This window comes from Lynx rufus, unplaced genomic scaffold (genome assembly GCF_022079265.1).
Source record: "Lynx rufus isolate CCGP_SWC_20201006 ecotype Redwood Valley unplaced genomic scaffold, mLynRuf1.p SCAF_9, whole genome shotgun sequence".
NCBI classification, from domain to species: Eukaryota; Metazoa; Chordata; class Mammalia; order Carnivora; family Felidae; genus Lynx; species Lynx rufus.
In genome coordinates, this window is record NW_025814897.1 from 105,755,969 (window position 1) to 105,779,143 (window position 23,175).

The 23,175-nt window shown below is 59.9% G+C and overlaps 1 protein-coding gene across 1 annotated transcript in view; it reads right to left on the reverse strand.

The window, feature by feature from the left end:
- Positions 1-6,019: 6,019 nt before the first annotated feature.
- The window catches only part of SYT7 (synaptotagmin 7), a 65,680-nt gene continuing 48,524 nt past the window's right edge, over positions 6,020-23,175 (reverse strand). Inside the window, exons 13-19 of the mRNA XM_047072088.1 lie at positions 22,688-22,810; positions 17,707-17,842; positions 13,319-13,589; positions 9,799-9,968; positions 9,248-9,362; positions 8,516-8,715; positions 6,020-6,124 (exon numbers count right to left, since the gene is read on the reverse strand). Of these exons, the coding sequence (XP_046928044.1) occupies positions 6,020-6,124; positions 8,516-8,715; positions 9,248-9,362; positions 9,799-9,968; positions 13,319-13,589; positions 17,707-17,842; positions 22,688-22,810 (1,120 nt within the window). The remainder of the gene's footprint in view (positions 6,125-8,515; positions 8,716-9,247; positions 9,363-9,798; positions 9,969-13,318; positions 13,590-17,706; positions 17,843-22,687; positions 22,811-23,175) is intronic.

Here is a 23,175-nt window from a genome sequence, read left to right on the forward strand (position 1 = left end):
CCAGCTCTGCGTCAGATTGGCTCTGGCCAACAGTTGTGTCCTGTCTGGGGAACAAGTGCTTGTCCTCGGTTACAAATAGCTCTGACTGCTCAAGGCTGGTCTCTTGTCTCGCTCTAACTTACTCTGCCTGCCAGGCACCGTTCTCTGCCCTCTCCAGCTTCATTCTTAGGTTCCTGACTCTCAATATAATTTGAATCTCCCTCAAGCTGGGCTGACCTTTCATCTCCCGCTGGTACTAACCCCCGCCCCCGCCCCGCCGTGGTTCTATTCTTCTCTCTCCCTCGCTCCATTTTCCTTTTTCTCAGTCTCCCCCTCTGTATCTTTTTTTTTTTTTTTTTTTTGACTCAGTCACGGTATTTCTTTCTCCCCTCATTGTTCAGGGGGAAAAAGAAGATTTAGAGAAAAAAAAATCCTAAAACCTCAAGCCTAGAGGCTCATCTCCCGTGAGAAGCCAGGTCACCATCACCATGGCAACGGGGCTGATGTCATACAAGGCCCAAAGGTCAGGTCCGGCCCAGCAGCTCTGTAAGGTCACTGGACTGGGCCCGGGTTAGGAGGAGGCTTGGGGTGAAAGAGAAGGGCCTTGAAAGGCCGGGGGTGGGGGTGGGCCATGTCTACAGTGCCCCACGGGGTCCGAGGCGGTCAGCGGCGGGTGGGCCTTGGGGGAGCATGGCAGGGAAGCTGTGCAGGAGCTGTCTGTGTATCAGGGAGACGGGGATAAGAGCAAGAAGGCAGGCAGTGGGGACAGTAACGACAAAGGAGCAGAGGCAGTGGCAGGGCTAGGAACAGGCCCAGCCAGGGAAGGGACTTGTTCATCCGTGAGTTTCAGGCCTCCTACCCCAGGGCTCAATCCACGCCACGGGAGATCCCCTCTGTCCTCGGCTGATGGTCAAGGTCTCGGTGTGGAATGGGTGGGACGTGCTCTTGCTCTCTCCCAGAGCCTCCCCACGGCCAGACCTCGTCGGCAGAGCAGCAAAGGGTGGGGTGTGTGTGCACGTGAACCCTTTTCTTAACTTTGCTACAGTCATGCCCTGCTTCCCACCCATCCTCAGGGGCTCAGGAAAGCAGAACACGGTGTTTGGGAACAGGGAACCCTGCCCAGGAGCCCCTCCCTGCTTCCAATGCCACCACATTGGCTTGTTCAGCCACCTGTCCCAAAGTTTCCTTAAGACACCCGGCACTCTTGTTCTGAGGATGGACATTTATTAGCACACCTGGGTGCACCACACAGAACATGTATTCAGACAGGGATCTCTGCCCGGGGTGGGGGGGCTTACAATCTAAACAAAACACAACACACACACATACACACACACACACGCAGGACACAGACACAGGGACCGGGGCATCTTCAAGGGACACGGATGGTCAGGGGAGCCACAGGCTGGGGCATACAGCATGTTCAAGCGTTGTCCTTCCGTTGTCTTTGGTGGGGGAGGGAGAGGAGAGCAGGACGTGGCCCAGGATGGCCTTCCAGAAAGCAGTAGCATCCAGGAGGGACTTGCATGAGGAAGAGAACACCAGAGGACAGTGGTCCCAGGCCCAGGGAGGGAGGGGCAAATTTCTTGGTGAAGGCATGGATGAAGAGAGAGCCAACAGAGTGAAGGCAGGAGAAGGCAAAAAGTCCAGGAGGAGCCCCTGATCCCAGGGCGAGGGGCTGTCCCGTCTGCCAGGCTGAGCTGTCCCTGCTTCCCGGCCCAGCTTTCCAGAGCCATTGTTCCAGAGAGATCCTGAACAGAAGTTCTGGCAAGGGGTGCTCTTGAAGCTACTTACCTGACCCTAGGGCTCCCTCTAATCTCTGGGACAGAGATCAGAAGCCAAAAGGAAAAAAAAAAACCCACCTTTTAATGGGACACTTAAGCCAGGTTGTAAGAAATCGACGGGGCGGAAGGGGAGAAGGTGGGCAGCTTCAGGTGGGGGTACTCAGTGCCACGAAAGGAAGCAGCCAGCTGCCCACCCCAGGTGCTGGGGAGCAGGGGCGCGACGGCCAGCAGGTGGACACGTGTAACAGGTGCACTTGCCCCTTTTGTGTCTGCGACACATGTAGCACCTTCCTTCTAAAGTACCCTGAGAGCTGCCAGGCCTCAGCTTCCCCCAGGCTGTGTGTGGGGAGGAGAGGGAAGGGGTGGGGATGGTTATTGCTTTTTTTGTGAACTAAAGACCCTGGCCTTGGGGAAGGAAATAACTTGCCTGGGACCACAGTGACTGGAGAAAGAAGACACTGGGGCCCAGTGTCCTCAGACCGGGACTGGCCATGGCCTCTTTTGGGTGGGAGAGACTTTTCTAATCCTAAAGGATTAAACCAGAAAAGGATGGGGAGAAGACAAAGATCCGGCCAACACAGACCTGGATCCCTTTCCTTGTCCCAGCGAGGACTGGGAAGGAGACACTGGTCTGAAACCACAATGGCCCAGCCGGCATCAGGGGACAGTAGGGAAGGTGGAGGGACCTGCCTTGGAGGGTGGTGATGGTCCCCTGGGGACTGAGGGAGGCCGGGTGCTCTAGAGGACCTCAGGGAGACTCTACTCCCGACAAGCCTTGCTTCAGGCCTGACTGGGAAATATGGCTGCTCTCCTGCTTGCTGGGCAGCTGGTGGGTTCAGATTCTAGATCCGAGGACGAGCTGGAAGCTCAGGGAGGACCTCATCACCAGTGAAGCCAAATCCCGAAGGTGACAAGGGGAGACTCAGTCCCAGGCTCCCCATCCCCCTCACCCCGCTGCCTCTTCCCCTGGGAGGTGAGGTAGGGCTGGGACCCACGGAGGAAAGAGCCGAGGCCCTACTTTGTCACGATCCTTTATTAATCAGAACGGGCCCCGCCACAAAAAGCAGGGCCCATTCCCACAAAAATATGATTTTGTAAAGAGGAAATCTTGCTGGCTTAGAGGGTGCGTGTGGTGGAAAATTTTTTGTATGGTTCTTTTTTCCTTTTTTTTCTTCAGGTTTTCTTCATTTTCTCTTCACTGCAATTTTTTTTTTTTTTTTGTGATAGTGGGTTTTGTCTTTTTTTTTTTTTTTTTTAAATAAAACACTTGCACTCAAGGACTCAAACACAATACAAACAGCGGCCACCAACCCCACCCCTGGGGTCCCAGCCGGGCTGGGGGCTCTGGCCCCCCCCTTGGCTTTTATTGTGGCTGTTTTCCTTGTCCCTTCCCCGGCGTCTGGCGCCAGTGGGCAGGTGCGGGGTCCTGTGGCAGGTGGAATTTGTACAGCAGTTACGTAGGGAGATGGTCACAAGAAAGGACACCTGAACAAGATAACAACCAAATCTAGGGTGCCCACAAAGACGGCAGATGACGCTCATGAAGGGACCTGGGACACAGTGGAGAAGAGATAGATGGGCCCAGGCCAGCCTCGGCTATCCCTGGAGACTCTGCAGGGGGAGGGGCAGGGGGGCCTCGCTCTCAGGCTACAGTAATAATACTTTGCTCCCGGGTAGCACCTTCACAGTCCTCCTGCCTCAACCCCCAGGTCAGGTGACGGCGGCCTCACAACCTCCCCTATGAGGTAGGTGAAGTATTATGACCATCGTTTTACAGATGGGGAAACTGAGGCCCCGGGAGTGTGGGTGATCTGCCCAAGGTCCTGGGATGGTGGCAGGGCTCCAGTGCCCTCCACCCATCCTCAAGTTCCCCCATTCCCTGTTCTCCTATAGGCCTAGCCCACCCCGTCCTCACCCCATACCACCCGCCTCCTCCTGTGCCAGCCCACCGGCCCCTGGGCCCACCACTTGCCACCCCTCCCCTGCCTCTGGGCTGCGTGTCTTGGGGGTAGGGGAAACCCAGGTGGGTCAGATTGGGAACAGACTCCGCCCAAAGATGCTCTCTGCATGTGATTGGTTAATAGCTCCATGGGTGGGGCTGGGGAAAAAAGGGATGCAGTTGCCCCGCCCACTCATTGCAGGTTGGTTCAATCCCTGAAGGCTCCAACAGGCCAGGGGACATGGGGCGGGGGCTGGCACCGAGAGGTGGAGGGGCACGGGATCTGAGGGAGGGGTGGAGGATGACAGACCCCTCGCCTCTCAAGGCTTTCCACAGCACCCTCGGATCACGTCCACACAGCCCTCGGAGTTGCTGCCCTCCCAGCGGGGGGGCTGGTCCCCAGCCCGCCCAAAAAGGACCCTGCAGTTGGGGCCGGCCCTCATTCTAAGCAAAGCTACAACACAGGAAAATTGGGATTTACAAGAAATGTGGGTGACTATTTGCTTCACATAAGTACTCCTCAATCTACAAAATGATTCACTTACTCTGTGTGATATTCCTCCAGATCCTAGTGGGAGGGGAATGGGGCCAGGGTGTGAGATTCAGTGTAATATATGTGGGCAGCTCAAGGGGAAGCCTACTGAAGGAAAATGGTTCCCCAATTCCCATGCTTTTGCCGTGCTCCGCAGGTGGGGACCCTAACCGTATCCAGAGACTCCCCTGGGGTCAGGACCAGCTCAGGGGAGGGGGGGGCAGGGGAGAGGGGGTGTAGAACTGTGGTCCCAGATAGCAGCCACAGATGTGGTGTCCGGGCGCCACCTGGTGGCGTGTGTTAGAAATGTCAGGCCCAGGCTCGCGGACCCCTGGACTTGAGACAGTCACCAGCTGCCTTGTATCAGTATCAGGACTCTCGTGGGGATGAGCAGGCTTAGGCAGGGATCATCTCGGAATCTGCTGTCTCCAAGGGGAAGCCAGTTTTAGTCTCTGCAGCCGCTGAGGCAGAGAAACCACAGCTTGTGTGGGGCAGCCTCAGAACCTGCGGCATCCTGGACTTTTCCTGGTTTCCTGCCTGACCTGAGGGGCAGAAGCGGCTGCTGGGGAAAGAAGGTGGGGCCAGAGACTCCTGACTGCGAATGGAAGGGAGGGTCTGTGAACACGGGGGAGGGGGAGGATGCAGAGGTTCCAACAGCGTGGCGGGGGGGGGGGGGGGCACCGGGGTAGAGATAGGGAAGGAGAAGGAAACTGGGAAGCATGGAGAATATTGCCAGCTTGGCTGGGATATGAGATCCCGGAAGGCTGAGGGTGTCAGCATGATGGTGCTGGAGAAGAGAGCTAGTGGGGGGGCTTGGGCCCTGAGAAGGAAGGGAGGTGAGTCCTGGTGGAATGTGATGCATACAGTAGGTGCCTAAAAGGTGTGAAATGATGTGCAAGAGATGAAATCGCTAGGCAGGGAGCTGCTGGAGAACACTGAGCAGAGAGGGGCTCGGGGTGGAGGCGGCAGGAGGCAGCCACGTTCTCAGCCCGGCTCCACTGTCTGCCCCTCTCCCCCCCCCCCCACCTTTCCCCAGTCCCCCCTTCACCTGCCTCTCCTAGCCCACCCCCTGGCTCTGTGCGTAGACCTCTCTCAGCCTCCTGCCCTGCCTCACTTTATGAAACCCTGCCCTCTCTGCACTGCCGGCCCCAGGGGCGGGGACAGGGTAAGAGTGCCCCCACCCCCGTACACACACACACACACACACACACACGCACACAGTGGACACGACGCAAGGACACAGGCTGCGGCTCCAGGACCCCGGAGCGGGCTATATACTATCCTTGGCATTCAGGGCCCAGTCGGCACCTGAAACTGCCCGGGGAACGGGCCTTTCCCGGCCAGGCCGGGGCCAAACGCCCCGGCCTCCCCTCTCCTGGGCCCGCATCGGGAGCTGGGGAGGAGGCAGCTTCTCTCCACTCCAGGCACTGCCTTAAAGAAAACGGGGGACCGTGCCCACCTGGCGGGCCTCTGGAGGGATCTGCCCGTCTGCCTGTCTGGCCTTCGCACTCTCCCTCACTTCTTTAGTATCAGCAAGTCAGGAAGGAAAGGGGCAAAGCAGGAAAATGGCTCCCAGAGCCCCTCCCCCAGAGCTGGACAAGTGGAGGATGAGGCTGGTACTTCCTAGAAACGGGGCCCAACTGACTCCTGGGACCCCTCCATGGCCAAGCCCTCGGGGTCCTCCCCTCACCTATGGCGGGGGGCCAGGCCGGGCATTGTGCATAATGTGGTGAGGGCATGATGGGGACCCGGGCCCTTGGCCCCCCGGGCCTCCCTCGGCCCCACTTAGGCCTTCAGCTGGTGCCACTGGGCCACCGGCTGCCGGGGACGGGCAATCATGTCTTTCCAGTGCTTCACCTCCCCGGGCCCGCTCTTCCAGGACAGGTAGATCTGGGGAGAAAGGGAAGAGCACGGTCTCAGTGACACTCTCGGAGGAGGCATCGGCCCCTGCCCCCACCGGGGCTGACACTCCATCTCCTCAATGACACCCTGCGATCATGATCTTGGGGACCAAGGGACCTCCGCCCACAGAGACAACCTCCCCTCAGAGGCTCCCTCCGGCCTCCTCCCCGCCAGCAATGACCTACTTTCCTAGTGGCACTTCCCTCCGGGAGCCTGGGCATGCCTGGCCCTTCCCAGTTAAGACTCCTGACCTGCTTTGCAGTGGGGGGATGGGGGTCGAAGGTGGGGGTGGAGACGGTCTGTTCCCACGCCCTTCCCTGCCCTACCTGTTGGCTGCTGTCGATCTCTCCTGCCTTACGAGTCCTCCTACCTCCTCACCACTTACTGCACACTGAGCCCCGGGTTCGGGGCTTTCTACACACAGATCATCCTATCCTTACCGGTGCGGCAGGTATAGGATCCCCATTTTACAGATGGAGAAACAAAGGCGTGGAGAGTTAAGAAACTCACCCACAGTCACGGGATTTGTAAGTGGTGCGGAGGAATTTAAATCTAGGTCCTTCTGGCTCTGTACTATCAGCCCAATCCTGCAGCCTTCTGCGTTAGGGGCGGCCTTGTGACTGGTGGCCGGTTAGAAGCATAGGGCTCCCTGAGCTACCCAGGCCAAAGTGAGAACCAATCCTCCTTCACCTTGGTTCGGTCAACAGAAGATAGGATGGTTTCTAAAGCAGCTATAATTGGTATCTAAAGGACACCCAACTCGAAAAGGCTAAGCTTCAGAAAAGCTTAGAAGTAGATGTGGCCATGTGGCCCTTGGCCCCAGCTGGTCAAGGAGGGGGCTTAGCAGGCCTCAGGCCTGCTCGGAACACACGGTCCTGCTGGGGTATGGGTGACGCCACCCTGAGAAACTGTCCCACCTGTGACCACAGGCCGGCCAGTCATGCTCCCTGGGCCATACTAGGTGGGGGGCAGGGCTCAGGTATCCTCTTGGAGGCCCCCTGCTTCCCTTAGCCCCAGGAGCTAAGTTCTTCAACCCCATCTGTCTGAGGCTTGCCTCCACCTTGGCCCCCTTCCCTGCGGGGGCCCAGGCCATCCTTTCCCATTTACCCCCATTTACCCCTGGGTCGCGCCAGGGGTAAGACCAGGTGATCCATAGTCTCTCCTCACGGGCTTCTGTCCTTCACCTGGCCTGCCCTGATCACTGGCTTCCTGCACTGCTCCTGGTCAAAGCTCCGCGCCCAGATGCACAAACATGCCCTTAGTAGGAATGTTTCAAAAATAACTTTTATTATAATGGCAGCTAACACATACCTTCTAAGCACTGTACTAGGGGTTTCGCCTGTGAGGTTAGGACTGTCTTACTCTCATCGTGAGAGGAGGAGATGGGGCGCAGAAAGGTCATGGCTGTCGAGAGGGGGGGCTGGGCCCAGGAGGTCTGATTCCCAAGCCCAACCTCTCAACACTAAAACCATAAATGAACACAGGGACAGACATTTCAAAGTAGAGAAACAGAAGGGTTTGTGTCACAGAATCACATCCTGGAAAAACCGAAGGCCTGGCATGGATTTTTTGGTTAGTAGATGATGAGCAGAGGTCACTTTCTACAAGGAGGATACCCACATATTTCAGGCAATTCTCACACCATTGGGTGAAGTGCTATAGGGTTGGTACTATTAGCTCCATTTTACAAATGAGGACACTTCGGGCGCCTGGGTGGCTCAGTCCTGTTGAGCGTCTGACTCTTGGTTTTAGCTCAGGTCATGATCTCATGTTTTTTTTGAGTTCGAGCCCCACATCGGGCACTGCTCTACCAGCCCGGAGTCCTCTCCCACCCCCCCCTCTCTGTCTGCTCCTCCCCCACTTGCACTGTCTCTGTCTCTCTCCAAATAAATCAATAAACTTTTTTTAAAAAATGAGGACACCGCAGGTAAAGAGAGACAAGTGACTCGCCCAAGGTCACACAGCTTTTAGTAGCAGATGAGGTGGCAACTGAAGCCAGGTATTTGGAGTCTCGCTGCAGCTCTTGACATTGGCCCGCATAGCTTGCCCTCTGAAGATGGGACCTGGGTGACATTGCTCGGAGGTCCTTACCTTGCCCGAGGGTCCTGTCCAGCAAATCCTCTTTTGGGGATCCAGGGTGCTTCTTTCTCCCACTTCCTCCTTTCCCTGCCCTCCCAGCGATCTGTCCTGAGCTGATGAACCCACAGTAGGACCCTTAAGGGAGATTTTGTCCTAGCCTCTCATTTTCAGATGAAATGGAGGCCCAGAGAGGGGAAGAGACTGGCCCTTCTCTCTCCTGCTTCTCAGCCCTGAGCTCACCTACTACCCCTGCTCCTTCTTGTGAGGACAGGTGTGTTACCCCTCCCACGAGGCCCCTACCTTGCCAATAACGTCATTGCGGCTAAGCTTGTCCTTGTCCATGACAGTGATGATGATGGTTGTCTCCCTCAGTTTCTCAGTGGGGATATCAAAGGCAAAAGACTCATTGAAGATGGGGTTCAGGTTCCTCTTCATCGTCACTGTCTTCTTCTTCTCTACCCGCTTGTCCTTGTACATCAGCCACACCTTCACGTAGGGGTCTGGCAGATGGGTAGGAGAAAGGTCAGATGGGCAGTGTGGGGGGCCCCCCAGGGTCCCCCTCCTTCTCCAAGTGTGGAAACTGGGGCAGGAGGGGCTGTAAGCTTTCCACAGAAGGTGAGGAAAGCCCTAAGCAACAAGGAGAGGGATGCGGGGACCAGCGGATGGGTGAACTGGAAGGGACCTCAGCCATCACCCAGGGCCCTATTGTGAACACAAAGGAGGAAACGCAACCCCACAGAGGCCGAGCCCCACAGTAGTGTCCGAGCTGAGGCTGGAGCCCAGGTCTCCCACCACAGTGCTCCCCTTCTCTCTGATTCTGGTTAAGGGGAGAGTCCAAGATGATGCTGACCCCAGGGGTGTTCCAGAGGGGGCCACCTAGGGCTCTAGGGTAGAGGAGTTGAGACCAGAGGTGGGGTAGGACGGTCAGGGGTGAGTGCCACAGCTCAGACCCTGCTTTCCACATCCAGCATGACCCTCACGTCCCCACAACTCCCCAGTCCATCCACCCTCTATGATGAGAGGCCCCAGCACCTGATGTGCCCCCGATGTCCATGGCTTTGAGGTTCCGGGCTTTGATGATGTTCACGATGATGGAGTTGGCAGAGGGGTTGTAGCAGAGAGACAAGAGCAGCTCCCCTCGGCTCCCCTGGGAGGGATAAGGTGGGGGGGGTGAGCCTGGGCTTTGGAGAGGGTTGTCCCCCAGCCTTGCCTCAGCTCCTCTGCGAGGGAGAACAGGAGGGCTTGGGGACTAGGGGAGAGGGGACAGTTAGAGAACTCTGGCTGGCTGGGGTGCTTACCCACCCCCATCTGTCACGTCTGTCACACCTGGTGTCCCCTCATCTGGCAGTTCTGGGCGCCGCCCCCCCCCCCGCCATGAGCCCCCACTCCCTGAGCAGAGTCCAGGTTCTTTGTCACAGCTCAGGCAATTCCCCCCAGCGCGGTGCACCAGCTCTGAGACCGCTGCCCTGCGCACTGGCTGCACCTCCCCCACCGCCCTCCTGACATGCCAGGGGACCAGGACCAGATCTGCCAGCCCTGACCTGCCAGGCCCCCAAGCCAGGGACCCACAAGTGGGGCCTTACACTCCCATCGCTGCATGGCTTCAGATCCTTCCAGAAGGTCTGCATCTGGGTCAGGTCCACCTTGTTGAGAGGGATGGACACCTCTCCAATGGGGTCATTGCGGCTAAAGCGGTCGTAGTCCAGGACCTGGAGGTAGAGGACCCTCTGCACCACCTTCTCGTAGGGAAAACCTGGGGGACAGACAGCCTGGGTGAAGAGTGAGACAGAGGGGCCACACAGGGCCTGGGCAGGGTGGTGCTCCAGGGCAGGGAGGCCCCGGGAGGAAGAGGGCCGGCCCCGTGCGGTCCCGCTGCCGCCCCACTGAGGCACAGCAGGCAGCAGCCGAATTCAGACCTTCCCGCAGCATTAGCAAGAACTGTCCCCGCCACATCTGTCTCTCTTGACAGTTCTCCAAGGTGGATGGCATCTCGTACGTTTCACAGAAGAGGAGACTGAGCCGCGGATGGCTTAAATTACTTGCCCCAAGTCTCCCAGCTGATAGAGAGCAGAACGGGGACCACTGACCCACTCGTTTGTCACATGGCTGTCTTGGTGGCCGGGCAGCGGCCCCTTTCTCTCTGGGAAGCCCTGCCACTGCCGATCATCCCGAGACAAGCCTGGGCAGGTGGCCCTGTCGGAGGTGGCCACGGCCACCAGAAGCCAAGCCCCAGGAGGACTCGAGGTGGAGGAAGCGGCAAAGACACAGAGACAGGAGTGGATGCTTGTCCTAGGACTCGCGCTTCCCCCCTGCTTCCTTCCAGGGCATCGGCCTGTCCTTCACTGTTCCTCAACAGATCCTGCGGCTGTCCCCTTCTCCTCCCTCATCCCAGCCGCTGGCACATTTTGCCTAGAGAGCCGCGAGAGTTTCCAAACCGCCCTCCCCACTTGCACGCCTTCTCCTGCCGTCCATTGTCAACACAGCAGAGCGATCCCTTAAAAATAGAAATCACATCATGACACTCTCTCGCTTAAAGCCTTTCAGTGGCTCCCAGGGCACTTAGAGTAAAAGCTGCGTGCCCTGCCTTGGCTTCAAGTCCTTCTGTACAGCCTGGCCCGCTGACCTCTCTCTGCCCCTCTTGTGAGCACTCTTGGCCAGCGATGGGCTCTCACCGCACCAGCCTCCTTCCCAGCTTTTCAGCACCCGGCTTCTCCTGCCTGGTGGCGCCTCCATGACCCACCCTGGCCTTTCCTCTTCCTGAACAGGTCACCGCTTTCCTTCCTGACATCCCAGACGGGGTCGGATCCCCTGCTCTACGTTCTAGCAATTTCTTTTCACGTCACACACCCCGGGGCTGTCACAGAGATGTATCTGTTTCCTTGAGTCTGACTCCCACTGGGCGAGGATTTCCAGGAAGGCATCGCTGCCCTCAACCACTGGATCCCAGCATCTAGCGCTGTTTCTGGCACGTAGTAGGCACTCGATAAGTATTTGTTTAAGTGGATCAATAATTGGAAGAATGAATGAATGCCAGCGAAATGGCCTGACCGAGCTGCCGGAGTGTGCCGGGGTGCAGGGGGAGATAAGACCAGAGGGAGAGCCAGGGGAGGGAGCCTGAGTGGGATGGAAAGGGATGGTAAGAGGCCTTGGGGAAGGGCTGAAGCCGGAGTCATTGGACCGGGGAGGCTTGGTCAGAGGAGGGGCCGGCCTGGGAGGCGCAGGGGGTCTAGGTCAGCCTGGAGGCCTGAGGTGGTGAGGGCCTGAACTAGGGTGTGAGCAGGAAGGAGAGAGGACACTTAACACCTCAGCCCGACTGGTGGAGAAGATGAAGGGAAAGAGCGAGCTCTGGAGGATTCTGGCATGTTCGGCCAGACGCTAGAAGCAGAAATGCCTCTGAGAGGAGCGGTGTGCTGGAAGGGGAAATCCTATGTTCCCCAAATCCCCAGCCTCTGAATTTCTTCAGGGCTTCCTCCTCAGACCGAAGGGGGCTCTGTCTTGCTCATCTGGGAGTCCCCCCTACGTACTTCCCCCCGCCAGGGACCTGCCCAGGGGACCTTTGGCATCTATCCAGGTGAAACGCATGAGGACAAGTGTTCTAGAAACGGTGGCGGCTCCAGGAGGTCGCCGTACCAGAGTCAGCCTCTTCAACAGCAGAGGAGGAAGACTCTTATTGGGCAAACTCCTATTCATCCATCAAAACCCATCCTGAATGGCCCCCACTCTGGGGAATGTCTTCCAACACTACCAAGGGGAGCTCTCAGTGGGTTCCTACAGCATCTGCCCTGCAGCGTATGCCTTCATTATCTACACGTCTGTGTCTTCCACTAGATCAGGAACGCCTTGAGGGCCAATGGTGCCTTGCCCTTTTCTGCACCCCCCAGCGCCGAGAACAGCGCCCAGCCCATCGCTGAGTCTAGATAAATGTTGCAGAAGAGACCAGTGGGTCGAAGATATGCTCATAAACCTCGCCCCGTCAGCTGGCTACACGCACCTGCAGAGTGGAGCCTCTCCCCGGCCCCCACACCGCACTGGGGAGGAGAAGGGTCCAGAAACACACAAGCACCCACTAGCTCACCCTCAACGATTTATCTGAGGCGAGCTGGCTGCCACCTTGCGGAACGGGTGGGGCGTCAAATGGCTGGGACACCAGGCAGGGAAGATTCCTCGGGGCACACACTGAAAATTCCAGAGCACCAAGGCACCTGGCAGTTGGAGTTGTAGGGATCTATTCTCACTGGTTGAGCCGTGTCAGGAAAGGGCAATGGCTTCTCTAAGTGGAGTCCAGGCACCAAAAAAGGGCTGGGACGGAAATCACTCCCTGATCTCGCACCCAGCTTCCTGGTTACCTCGCATCCTCAGAGATGAGAGATAAAGACGGCCTTCAGAGAGAGTCTGCAGGAGAGACATTTGTCTCCGTGCTCTCTAGGAGCCAGGGGCATGGCTCAGAGCTGTTGTTCCTGTGTATCTGGATGTGGTGGGAGCGGGAGGAAGTACAGGGGAAGGGCTCGGAGAAGGGGAGCGGACAGAGGGTATTTAACAAACTGCGCTCATGGGTTCTCTGGATATCGTGCCTGCCTTCGCAATTCACTGATTTGTCTCCAACCCTCACTGGGATTAGCTTTGTCTTAGAGACGAAGAAACCACGACACAGAGACGTTCAGGAACGTGCCCCCCGTCACAGGGCTAGGAAGTGGCGGGCCGGGTTTGGAACAAACCGGGGGGGGGGGGCACAGCCCGTGCTCTCAACCGCTAACCTATGACTGCTCCCGGTGCTCCGCCCCTGGGTCCTGTGGACGCCTCCCTGCCTGCCTGCCCTCCTCACTCGGGATGAGCCCTGTGTCTGAGCTGAAAGCCCAGGAGGTGGTCTAGTTCGGTTCCGGGCCTCTGGCCGTGGTGCGGCTCCCACGGGCCCTGTAACCTGATCCCAGCTAGACGCGAAAGGCGGCGGGTTCCCTGGGCTCAAACACGTGCCTGCGTGGGCGGGTGCACGCAGGTGTGGATGCGCGCGTGGGTGCCCCCGTCTGTACCCGTGCAGCTGAGCGGGGCCGTGGTGGAGGGGAAGAGGGGACTCTGGGTGGGGGTGGGGTGCGGCCCCAGCCTCACCTTCAAAGAGGAAGGTCTCATTCCAGTGGGGGTTCAGGTTCTTCCGCTTCACCTTGGTCTCCAGCTTGTGCTTCTTGTCCGGCAGCAGGTAGATCTTGACAAAGGGGTCGCTGGTGCCGCTGAAGTCCTTGGCTGGCAGCTCCTGGGCCTTCATGATCTTCACAGTGAGTGTGGACTCCTGGAAGTTGTAGCCGACACTGAACTGGATCCGGCCCAGGTTCTCCCGGCTGCAGCCCTCGTGGGCCTCGTCCTCCTCGGAGCCTGGGGACAGCTGGGGGTGGGGGAGGGGCCGGCGGGGTTAGGAAGTCTCCCGGTGCCTGAGGCCACGTCCCCGCCGCCGAGAGCTGGCTCTCCCTCTGGGCACAACGTGGGGCTGGTGGTGATCTACCTCACGTTCACATCTGGGCCAGGACGCTCCGGTCCCGCAGCGGGGGGTGGGGGGGGGGGGCAGAGCCGGGACAGCCCCCGTCCCCCGGAACCCCAGAGCAGTGCGCACCCCACCCCCTGGCCTCCCCTGGAAGCCCTGGGTCCCCCGAGCGTCCCCTTCCTGCCTTCCGCCCTTCCACAGCTCTGCGGGGCCCACAGAACAGATCAGGGAGACCGCTCCCATCTCAAAAGAGTTGGCCAAGCTGTTTCTTTGGAAGGTGACTCCCTGGGGTTCTGAGAGTGACGTGCTTTACACAATGAGAGAGGCGAGTTGTCAGGAGCCACATCTAATCTGTGTAAGGCATAAATTCATGTAGAGATGCTAAAAATACAGGTTCCCAGGCCCCGTCCCCAGAGAGCCCGATTTGATGGGGCTGGCGAGGGCCCGGGCGGCAGAATTGTTTTAAAAGCTCCTCAGCTGTCTGTACCGCACCCCGGGGGCTGAGGGCCACTGGAAGGAAGGGCTCCACCTGCATTCGGTCCCACTCTGGGGGTGGGGCCCGCAACAGACATACACGTGGAGGGTGGCGTGGGTGTCCCCTTCCCACGCTGATGTTGAAAACCGAGGAAGTAATTTGGGGGAGGGTCTCCCAGCCAAGTCTTCTCGGTTGTGGCTGCTCACTGGGAATACGTGGGGAGGTTTCCCAGCTCCCCGGGTCTCACTCCAGACCCAGGGGTCCAAGGGGCCCAGGCATCCCTCTCTCTGAAAGCTCTTCCGGTGACTGGAGGAGAGCCAGAGTCGGTGCTCATGGTACCACATTTTAGGCCAAAACTGCTGGCCCATTTTCTCTCCCCACTTCCCCTGCAGAAGTCTTCCGTGTGCCCTGTCCTTCCTCCAGGCTCTGAGATACCAAATAATACAGATAATAAGAATATATATATAGTGTGTACCTACCATGGCAGAAGACTCTTACATCACCTTCTTACTGAATCCTGCCAACAGTCGGGCGAGGCACTTATCACCACTCTCTAGCTGAGGAGACCGGCTCAGAGAGGTTAAGTCACACGGCCAAGATTGCACAGCAGTATGGACCCTCTCTGACCTCAAAGCCCACTCTTTCCACCAAGGCAGCCTCACGTCCCAGGGCAATTTCGAGAACCTCCCCTCCCCCTTCAAGCCCGTGAGGACTCACCCGCCCCAGGTGAGAAGATTTGAATCACACGAAGAACAGTAACTCGCCCTGTGCTCCCTGCCCTGTACTCATTTACTCCCTACGACCTCTGAGTGAGGCAGGCACTACCATCACCAGCTCGGTTTGGAGCGCAGAGAGGTGATCAGCGTGCCTCAAGTCACCCCTGAGTCAACAGGGAGTTGAAACTCAAAGCCAGGTCAGCACCCAGCCATCACGGGTGTCCTTCTGACTCCCCTCACTCTGACACTCAGATCCAGCATCCGGGGCCTCATCGGCCGCACCCTGGTCCCGTCTGGAGCTGGAAGGCGGGCTGAGCGGCCTTCCCTGCTCCTCCTCGCCGTGGAAGAGGGTCCCTCCAGCTCCTACCCGTTGGCCGGATCCAGGGCCCCCGCAGGCCCACTGAGAACGTGGCTTCCCTCCCCAGGTCCGGTGTGCCCCTGCACTCCCTCCCTGTGCCGGTACCAGCCTCACTGCCCGTGAACCTTAGATTCTGCATCTGCAGAATGGGACCATAGCATGTATCCCGCGGGGCTCCTGGGAGGGTTCGGTGGGTTCCCGTCCTACTCTGCAGTCCGGCCCTGGCCGCTGCCAGCCCTGGGGCCGAGAGCCCGGGGCCTCACGTGAGTAGGCGGGGCCAGCAAAGACCTCTTGCCCCTCCTGTTCCTTCTGTAGTTTGGGTGGAGTCCCTGGTGACCGGAGCCCAGATGGCCCCAGCCCCAACTGAGGTCCCTCTGGTCACTTGGCTCTTGGTTCCCAAACAGGGGGTGGGAGGCCCAGGCTGGGCCTCACTCCGTGCCCACTCCCGGCTTTCCAAAACTACAGTCCTAAGCCCTAATTAACCAGCCGGGGCAGCCCGAGGAGCTGTTTCCACGGCAACCAGACCGGCCACCCCTGCCGTGGCCCTAGGGGAGATGTTGCCTGAGCCCCTGCCCCAGTAGAAACAAGCATCAAAAAGCATGCCAGAGCCGGGGTGACTCAGACAGGGGTGTGGCCTGGCGTGCCCTCTAACCCCTTGCCCTCAGTCCCTTCCTTGGGCCAGCAGTGGGGGCCTAACTCCTGACCCCAAGCTTCTGCCAGCCAGGGGCCTGCTTATCTTCATCATTAATGACCATGACCCTGCTTTGGGCTAGGGTTGGGCAATTAGACCTTGCCTGCCCACCTCTGAGCTCAGGGCTCAGCCGGAGCCTGCCCCGTGAGAGGGCCCTCGGGCCTGCACTGTCTTCCTCGGCCTGATGCTGTCAGCTCCTCCCTGGGGGCAGCAAGCAGCAGGCAGCGAGCTGGCTGGGAACGGGCCGTCCCTTCTGGGATCCTGACTGCCAGGAAGCTGTAACCCATTAGGGGGCTGTGCAGGGAGGCAGGATGGGCCGGGGCAGGGCCCATCCAGGGCTCAGGACGGCTGGGCCCATCCATGTGGGTGGGGAAGACGGACAAGAGGGCAGAGGAGGGCCAGGCGTGCAGGGGCCTAGGTGTCGAGGCCCAAGGGAGACCAGATCTGGAGCAGAGAAAATCTGATGCCCTAATCTAGATCCAAGAGAAACACAGACTCCAGGCTCCACCTCAGGCCTGCTGACCGGGAGTCGGTATCGTTTTAAGTTTTGTTCATCGAAGTAATCTCTACACCCAACACGGGGCTCGAACTCATGACCCTGAGATCAAGAGTCGCACGCTCTTCTGCCTGAGCCAGCGAGGCGCACCTGTGGGAATCCGCATTTTAGCAAGATCTCCCAGCGATTCGTGTGCATGTTACAACGTGAGAAGCTCCCGGGCTAGAAAGGGGCACTGGGGGTGGATGGTTAGAGCTGGCCGGAGTGCTACGGGGGCGAAGGGTGGGGCCTGGGGCTCTGGGGGCTCAGGCAGGTGGCAGCTGTGGCACCAGGCCACGGGCAAGGGAACTCTGAACTGGATGGTGTCAGCACTGGCAAGGGCTTGAGAGCCCGCACACCCGCTTCTCTCTGTCTACAGGAGGGACCGGGGAGGGGACTCAGGTCTGGGGAACGGGAATGACTTGTCCCAGGTCAAGTCCAGTAGGAACACAGGAGGCACCGGCTTCCCAACTTGATGCCCTAAGCCTCCTTGGGATTTCGGAGCTGCCAAACTCGACTGCCACCTGCAAACCTCTGGCTGCCGTATCACAGTGTCCCGGCCCTGTGGCGGCCCTCCTGGGGCGCTTTGGGGAGCACAGTAGGGCCGATGGCTGTGCCTTGCTGCTGCCGCCACCAGGGGGCGCAACGTGGAGCTGCAACCTCCGTCTTGGTGAAAATGCCCTGGAACCACGGGGCTGGGATCCCGGTGGAGTGGGGTGTGCACAGAAGGCCCTCACCACAGTTGTTCCTTCGTAGGAATCATGATCAGGGGGGCTCCTACTCTCCTGTTATCTTGGGGCCTCAGCTGGCCCCCAGCAATGGGGGCGGGGCGGGGGGAGGGTCCCAAGAATGGGGATATGAGACCCACCCCATTGGAAGCTCTGCCTCACACCTCCACTCAGTGGGGCGCCAGTCCAAGAGAGGGGACGCATTCTGCCCCAAGCCTTTCCTCGGACGATCATAAAAATATCTCACATGAGTAGGTTTTCTTAGGCCCCCACTCAACCCAGAAAGAGACTGGAGAAAGACGGGCGTTCTTATTCTCATTTGACCAATGAGTAAACTGAGGCACAGAGAGCCTGTTTCGATGAAAGAGCTCAGAAAAGAACCCAAGCCTCACTCACTCAGTCACCATGCCGTCAGACAACTCCCATGCCATCACCAATTGTCACACGCGTCCCCTCCCCTGCCCCGCCCCCCCCCAATCCAGCTTCTGCCTGGAGCCCAGGCCTCCTGCCCTTCTCACCATGAGCATCTCACTGGTGAGGGAGTTGACGAGGTCCGAGACGGAGGAGCGTGGCTCGGTCCGGCGATCAGACTCATCGTGGGGTGTCTGGCCGGGCACTGGGGCTGTGTTCACTGCCTTCCCTCCTGCAGGCAACCTGGGGGTGGGGGGAATCCGAATGAGCACGGGTCGGGAGGTGGGCTGGGCTGGGCACCTTGGCCTGGGTGGCGGCGGGACCTTCTCTGAGACCCAAGCAGCTGCCACTCCTGTGGGTCAGCAAGAGTTAGGCTCTTGTCCATGGGGAGGCCTGGTTTCCCCCTAAACCAGCGCTCAGGGCCCATTCCCCTCACCTCAGCGTAATTCGGCGTGGCTGGCCCCGTGGGTGCTGTTTTGGTGGGTATTCCCACTCTTCCCGCTCCCCCCGAAAATCCCCCCCATCCGGGCACTGCTTGCATGGTGGTATCTGAGCGTGCCCCCCTCCCCAGAGGCCCCTGTCGTCCCTGCTGGCTCCAACCCAGCAGGGGAGGCTCCCGTGGCGGCACATCCATGTTACCCCTCTGCGTCACTACCCTCTGCAAACACGCCCAGAGTGCTGGCTCCCAGAGGCCCCACCTGTGTTTGTTCGGGCTGAGAACACAGGTGCCCTTCAGACTGACCAGGTGAGGTCAGGCCCACTGTCCACACAGCTCTGGCCAACAGAACCTTCTACGATGACAGCAGTGTTCTATTTCTGCACTGTCCATATGTGGCTACCGAGCATTGGAAGTGGCCAGTGCGACTGCGAACAGAATGTTCAGCTTTGTTCGGCTCAAACTAATTTAGATTTAAACAGCCACCTGGTGGATAGGGCGAGTCTCCACCCCCTTGCTCCCCAGTCCCCACTCCTCTCTCGCTCTGAGGACTGTGCAGGGGAGAAGGCTCTCACCCAGGGTCAGAGAGAGACGGGGCACCACCGGGAAGCCCCGGATCGGACCACTCCGCGGGAGGCCCTGTGTGCAACCCCGACTCCATGCTGATCCCGGAAAGCTGGGTAGTGAGCCCAGGCCCCATCCAGCGGGGGGCTCAGAAAGGGGACACTAAAAGCCTGCCCAGGGACCAGGCTGGAACACCTCATGAGGAGGAGAGGTGGGGCAGGCAGCGAGGGAAAGACGGAAAGACTGGCGGCGTAGGGCTCAGGACAGGCTACAATAGAACAGCTCGGAGAGTCCCAGAGCCACAGACACACGGGCTAGACACGGACACCCTTGGTATGAACCAGCTGTCAGCACGTAGTTGGCCACGACGGGCAGACAGACATGCACAGAATATGCCAGGCCCCGGAGGGAAGATACCCGGACCCAACAGCAAGGTGCGCACGTGCGTGCACACACACACACACACACACACACACGAGCGCACACAAGCCCCACAGACACCCAGGGGACCAGGGAGAGAATGGCACAGCAACAAGGCAGGTCAACCAGAGCCGTGAGATGCCACACACAGCAGCAATGTGCACACTTAGATCCCGAGAGGAAACATTCGGGGAGACCAAGGCATGCCAAGGTGTGCATGTGAATTGGGACAAACTGAAACAGAAAAAGCAGGGAGCCGTTTCGGGGACAGACACCCCGAGGATCAGACGCACACGCACCAGCTGGGAGAACCCGGCCTCGCCTCGACGGCATGAAACAACCCCCCCTCCCCCCGCCACGCCCGGGGCCGCACCCCGGGGTCCCTCCCAGAGGTGCGGCCGTAGCCACGCACGTGCGCGCGTGCACACAGGGACACACACTCGCGGACACGTGCGCACGCAGACAGGCGCGGGGAGGAAGAGGACACTGAAATAGCTGGAGAGGTAAAGTCAGGTTAAAAATAGAGTGGGACAGGAGGAGAGCGCCAGATTGACTGCTGAAGGTATGAGAAAGTCGGAGTTATTCTGGCCACACCACAGCATCAGCACAGCTGCAAAGCAGCCTGGGTAGATGGTCAGCGCCACGGAAGCTCTCGGAGGTCACAGGACAGAGAGAGACAGAGAGACAAGTGCACAGAGAGGCAGAGGGAGAGGCGGAGGGGCCCGTCACCGGCCCAGGGACATCCCTGTGAGGAGCAGATGGGAGGAAGGAGAGGAGAGAGAGAGAGAGAGAGAGACAGAGAGGCCAAGAAAGGTTAGTCGGAGACTAGTGAAGGAGGCTGCAGGGTGGACAAGGGGACGAGCGAGGCGGCCGAGAGGAGAGGCAGAGAGGAGGCGGGGGACACACACCGGGACAGAGGAAACATGGTGGTTCGGGGGCGAGGAGAGCGATGGGGGTGGCCCAGTCCCCGCCCAGCCCCGCGCCCCACTCAGGTGGGGGTGGGGCCACGGTGGAAACCATTTGGATCCCGAGGAGCAGTGGAAGGGATGGCAGAGAGCATGATGGGATGGATGCAGGGAAGGATGGGTGAAGGCAGCAGGGCATGGGAGCCTGGGGTGGTCCTGGCCTCCTTCCTTCCCTCCCTCCGGGCTTCCAAGAGCATTCTGTTCTTGGGACCCACGGTGCGGAGGCCCGGAGACTGGGAGATCCTGAATGGGGGCTTCCAGGCCACCAAGGATCCTGGGAGGGAGGTAGTGACCAACCTTCCCATCTCCGTGTCGCTTGCTAGATGCACCCCTACCTCGCTTCAAGGGACTTGGAATGGCTGCGCCTCCTGCCGGGGCCCCTCTGCCTCCCAGGAACCCACTGCCGACAGACCCACCCTTCACCCCAGACATCCAGCCAAGGGGTCAGCCGAGTGGGGAAGGGAAGGGTCGGGGGCGGAGGGGCAGACTCTGGGTCTGGAGGCAGAAGCTGAGGAGGAAGAGGCAGCTGACCTGAGCCTCCCATTCCAAGGTCCAAAGGGCCAGGAATCCAGACGAGTGGAGCCCTAAGGCGCTGGGTGGCCCGTGGGTGGTGCCAATGCCAATGCCAAGCTTGGGGACGGGGAGAGTGCCGGGAAGGAAGCGCTCCGTTCTGGATACCCTGGCGGGGCCCAATCACCCGGGAAACGCCCCCCCCCCCCTGAGGCCGTGAGATGGGAGGGGTGGGTGTGACCAGGCTGGAATGGCCCGTGTCCACCCGGAAAGTCAGGCAGGGTGGGGGCGAGGGCCCAGGGCCTCCACCTCTACACGCACCTTTCCCAGGAAGGCAGGGACAGCTGATGCAATGATCAGAAGGGATGGGCGTGTTAGACCTACATGGCAAAGAGGTAAAAATAGGCTGTGGGTGGAAATGGAGGCAGCTAATGAACGCATGGGTGATGTGAAATCTCGTTTCCAGCCTGCGTCTGCTCCCTCACGCTTTACACCTTTCCCCAGCAAGGAGCTCGGTTCGCCGCAGGCTTCCAGCCCCCTCCTGCGGCCTCTCCTCCGTGCCCCCTGGCCCTCTCCCCTTGGCACTCTGGCCTGCCCGCGGCCCAGCCCAGGACTTCTGTGGCGCCAGGTGGCAGGCTCTGTTCCTCCCGCTCCCCAGGACATGGGCTCGAGGGTTGACACCATCTGTGCCACTGAGGGAAAGAACCGGTCCCGCTCTCCCCTCCCACTCTCTGGGGGTTTCTGGCTGTGTCCACCATAGACATGCGACAGGAAAAAATGAAACGAGAGGGCTGGTCTCCAGAAGTCACCGGAGGGACAGGCAGTCAGCTGTCTAACACTTGGCCTACGCTTCTGTAACCCACAGGCCCCCTGGTGGCAGCCGGGGACAGGTCCTTCCTGCCCTAAGGGCCTCCAGGACCGTCGGGATCCCTGTCCGGTTGACAGGATCAGACGGGTGCCCTCCCCCCACCCCCAGTCCGAAGGTCTGCTCCCTTGTTAGAAGCTTAGCATGTCCAAGCTGGAAGGGGTCACCCTATCCGCTGCTTTATTCAACGGACGAGGAAGCAGAGGCTCAGACAGGGGCAGCGACTTGCCCAAGTTTGCAGAGCAAGGCTCTGGCACCACCAGAGCCAGAAGGGCCGGCATGCCGGCGGTCAGCCCGCACACTGTCCTGCAGGCCTTTGGTCTGACGAGAAGCGGACCTGACCAAGGTGATGAGCCCTCCCTTCACGACTGCAGGGGTGGGGCTGGCCCAGCCCAAGGCCAGGTGATAGGAGGCAGCCAGACCAGGTGCGGGATCACCCCGCCGTTGTGACGCTGCCCGAGCCCCGGGACCTCTGAACCCCGTCTCCTTCCCCACGAGTGCCCCGTGAGACAGCAGGCACCACGAGATGCTTCCCTGAGCTCCTGACGGCCAAGACTGCGGACGGCTAGAGGCCCAGCCCTCTGCTCGGCCTGTGCGGTGGCCATACGGGCAACTCCTGGGGACCAGCGGCAGGGCGCCTGGTATCAGGGAGCCTGACCGGCGCCTGCTGGCTGCCCTCGGCCCCTCAGCCCATTCCCTCCTCCTGCTCCCTCAGGTTCAGGGCTGCCTTTCCAGTTCTTTCTGGTCACCAGGCCTCTCCCATGCCCCAGACCCTGCCCACCAGGGGCTTCTCTTCATTCAGCCAAGCGGCTCGGCCACACCTCTGTAGCACCCCTGCGGCAGGGCGGGGGGTGGGGTGCTACCGTCACCCCAGCGGGATCTCCAGGCAAGAGGGGGGTTGGGGTGGCGGGGATGAGGGAGAACAGGCTGGTGCCCCTTCCCTGCATCCCCCCCGCCCCCCAACCACCAGAGAAACGGGGATTTCGGGGTGGGGGGTAGGGCAGAGATGAAGGATGAGGGGAGGCAAGCAGGGAGATGGGGCAGAAAGGCTGGCTTGCTCCGGGCGAGGGCAAGCGTGCCCAGGGAGCAGGCTTGATCCAGAATGGTCCCAGGACAGCCACACTGGCCTTGGACCCAAGGGACACCCGGGGGTGGGGGGGTGGCGCGTGTGAGGGCACCAGCTGGGGAGGGGGCAGTCCTCCCGCTCCAGGATCGCTGAGGGTGCCACCGCCTCGTCCAGCAGCCGGGCCAGGGCTGGTGGAGGCAGGTGGCCTCTCCACGCCTCCGTCTTTGCCGCTGCCGCCGCAGGCCCTTGCCTGTGCTCGTACCTCTTGTCCCCCTGAGCGTTCTGGTTCTGCTGGGTTCCTGGGTTTTGCAGGTCAGGGATATTGGCAAAGTCATCCTGTTCCGAAAGCCCTAAGACCAAGGATAGCACCACCATCCTGCCTTCCCTGCCCGAGGTGGGCAGCCCACCGGCCGGGAGGAAACGAGGAGGCCCCGTGGGTGGGGGCGGGGAGGGGGAAAGAGAGAGACAGAGACAGAGACAGAGACAAAGAGAGAGAAGAAAAAAGCGTAAGAAACTGGCCCTGCAGGAGAGAAACCACACTTTAGCACTGTCAACAGTTGTAGAGCAGAGTCGGGGGGAGTCAGGGAGGGAGGGAGGGGATGAGGGGAGGTGTCCGCAGCCCCCAGACCCAGCCTGCCTTGGGAGCGTAGCAAGGTTCTCTGGAGAGAATTGGGGAAGGGGCCGGGCAGAGGCCTGCTGGAAGGCTAGGGGAGGAGAGCACAGGCCCTGGGGGCACGCAGAGGGCCAAGG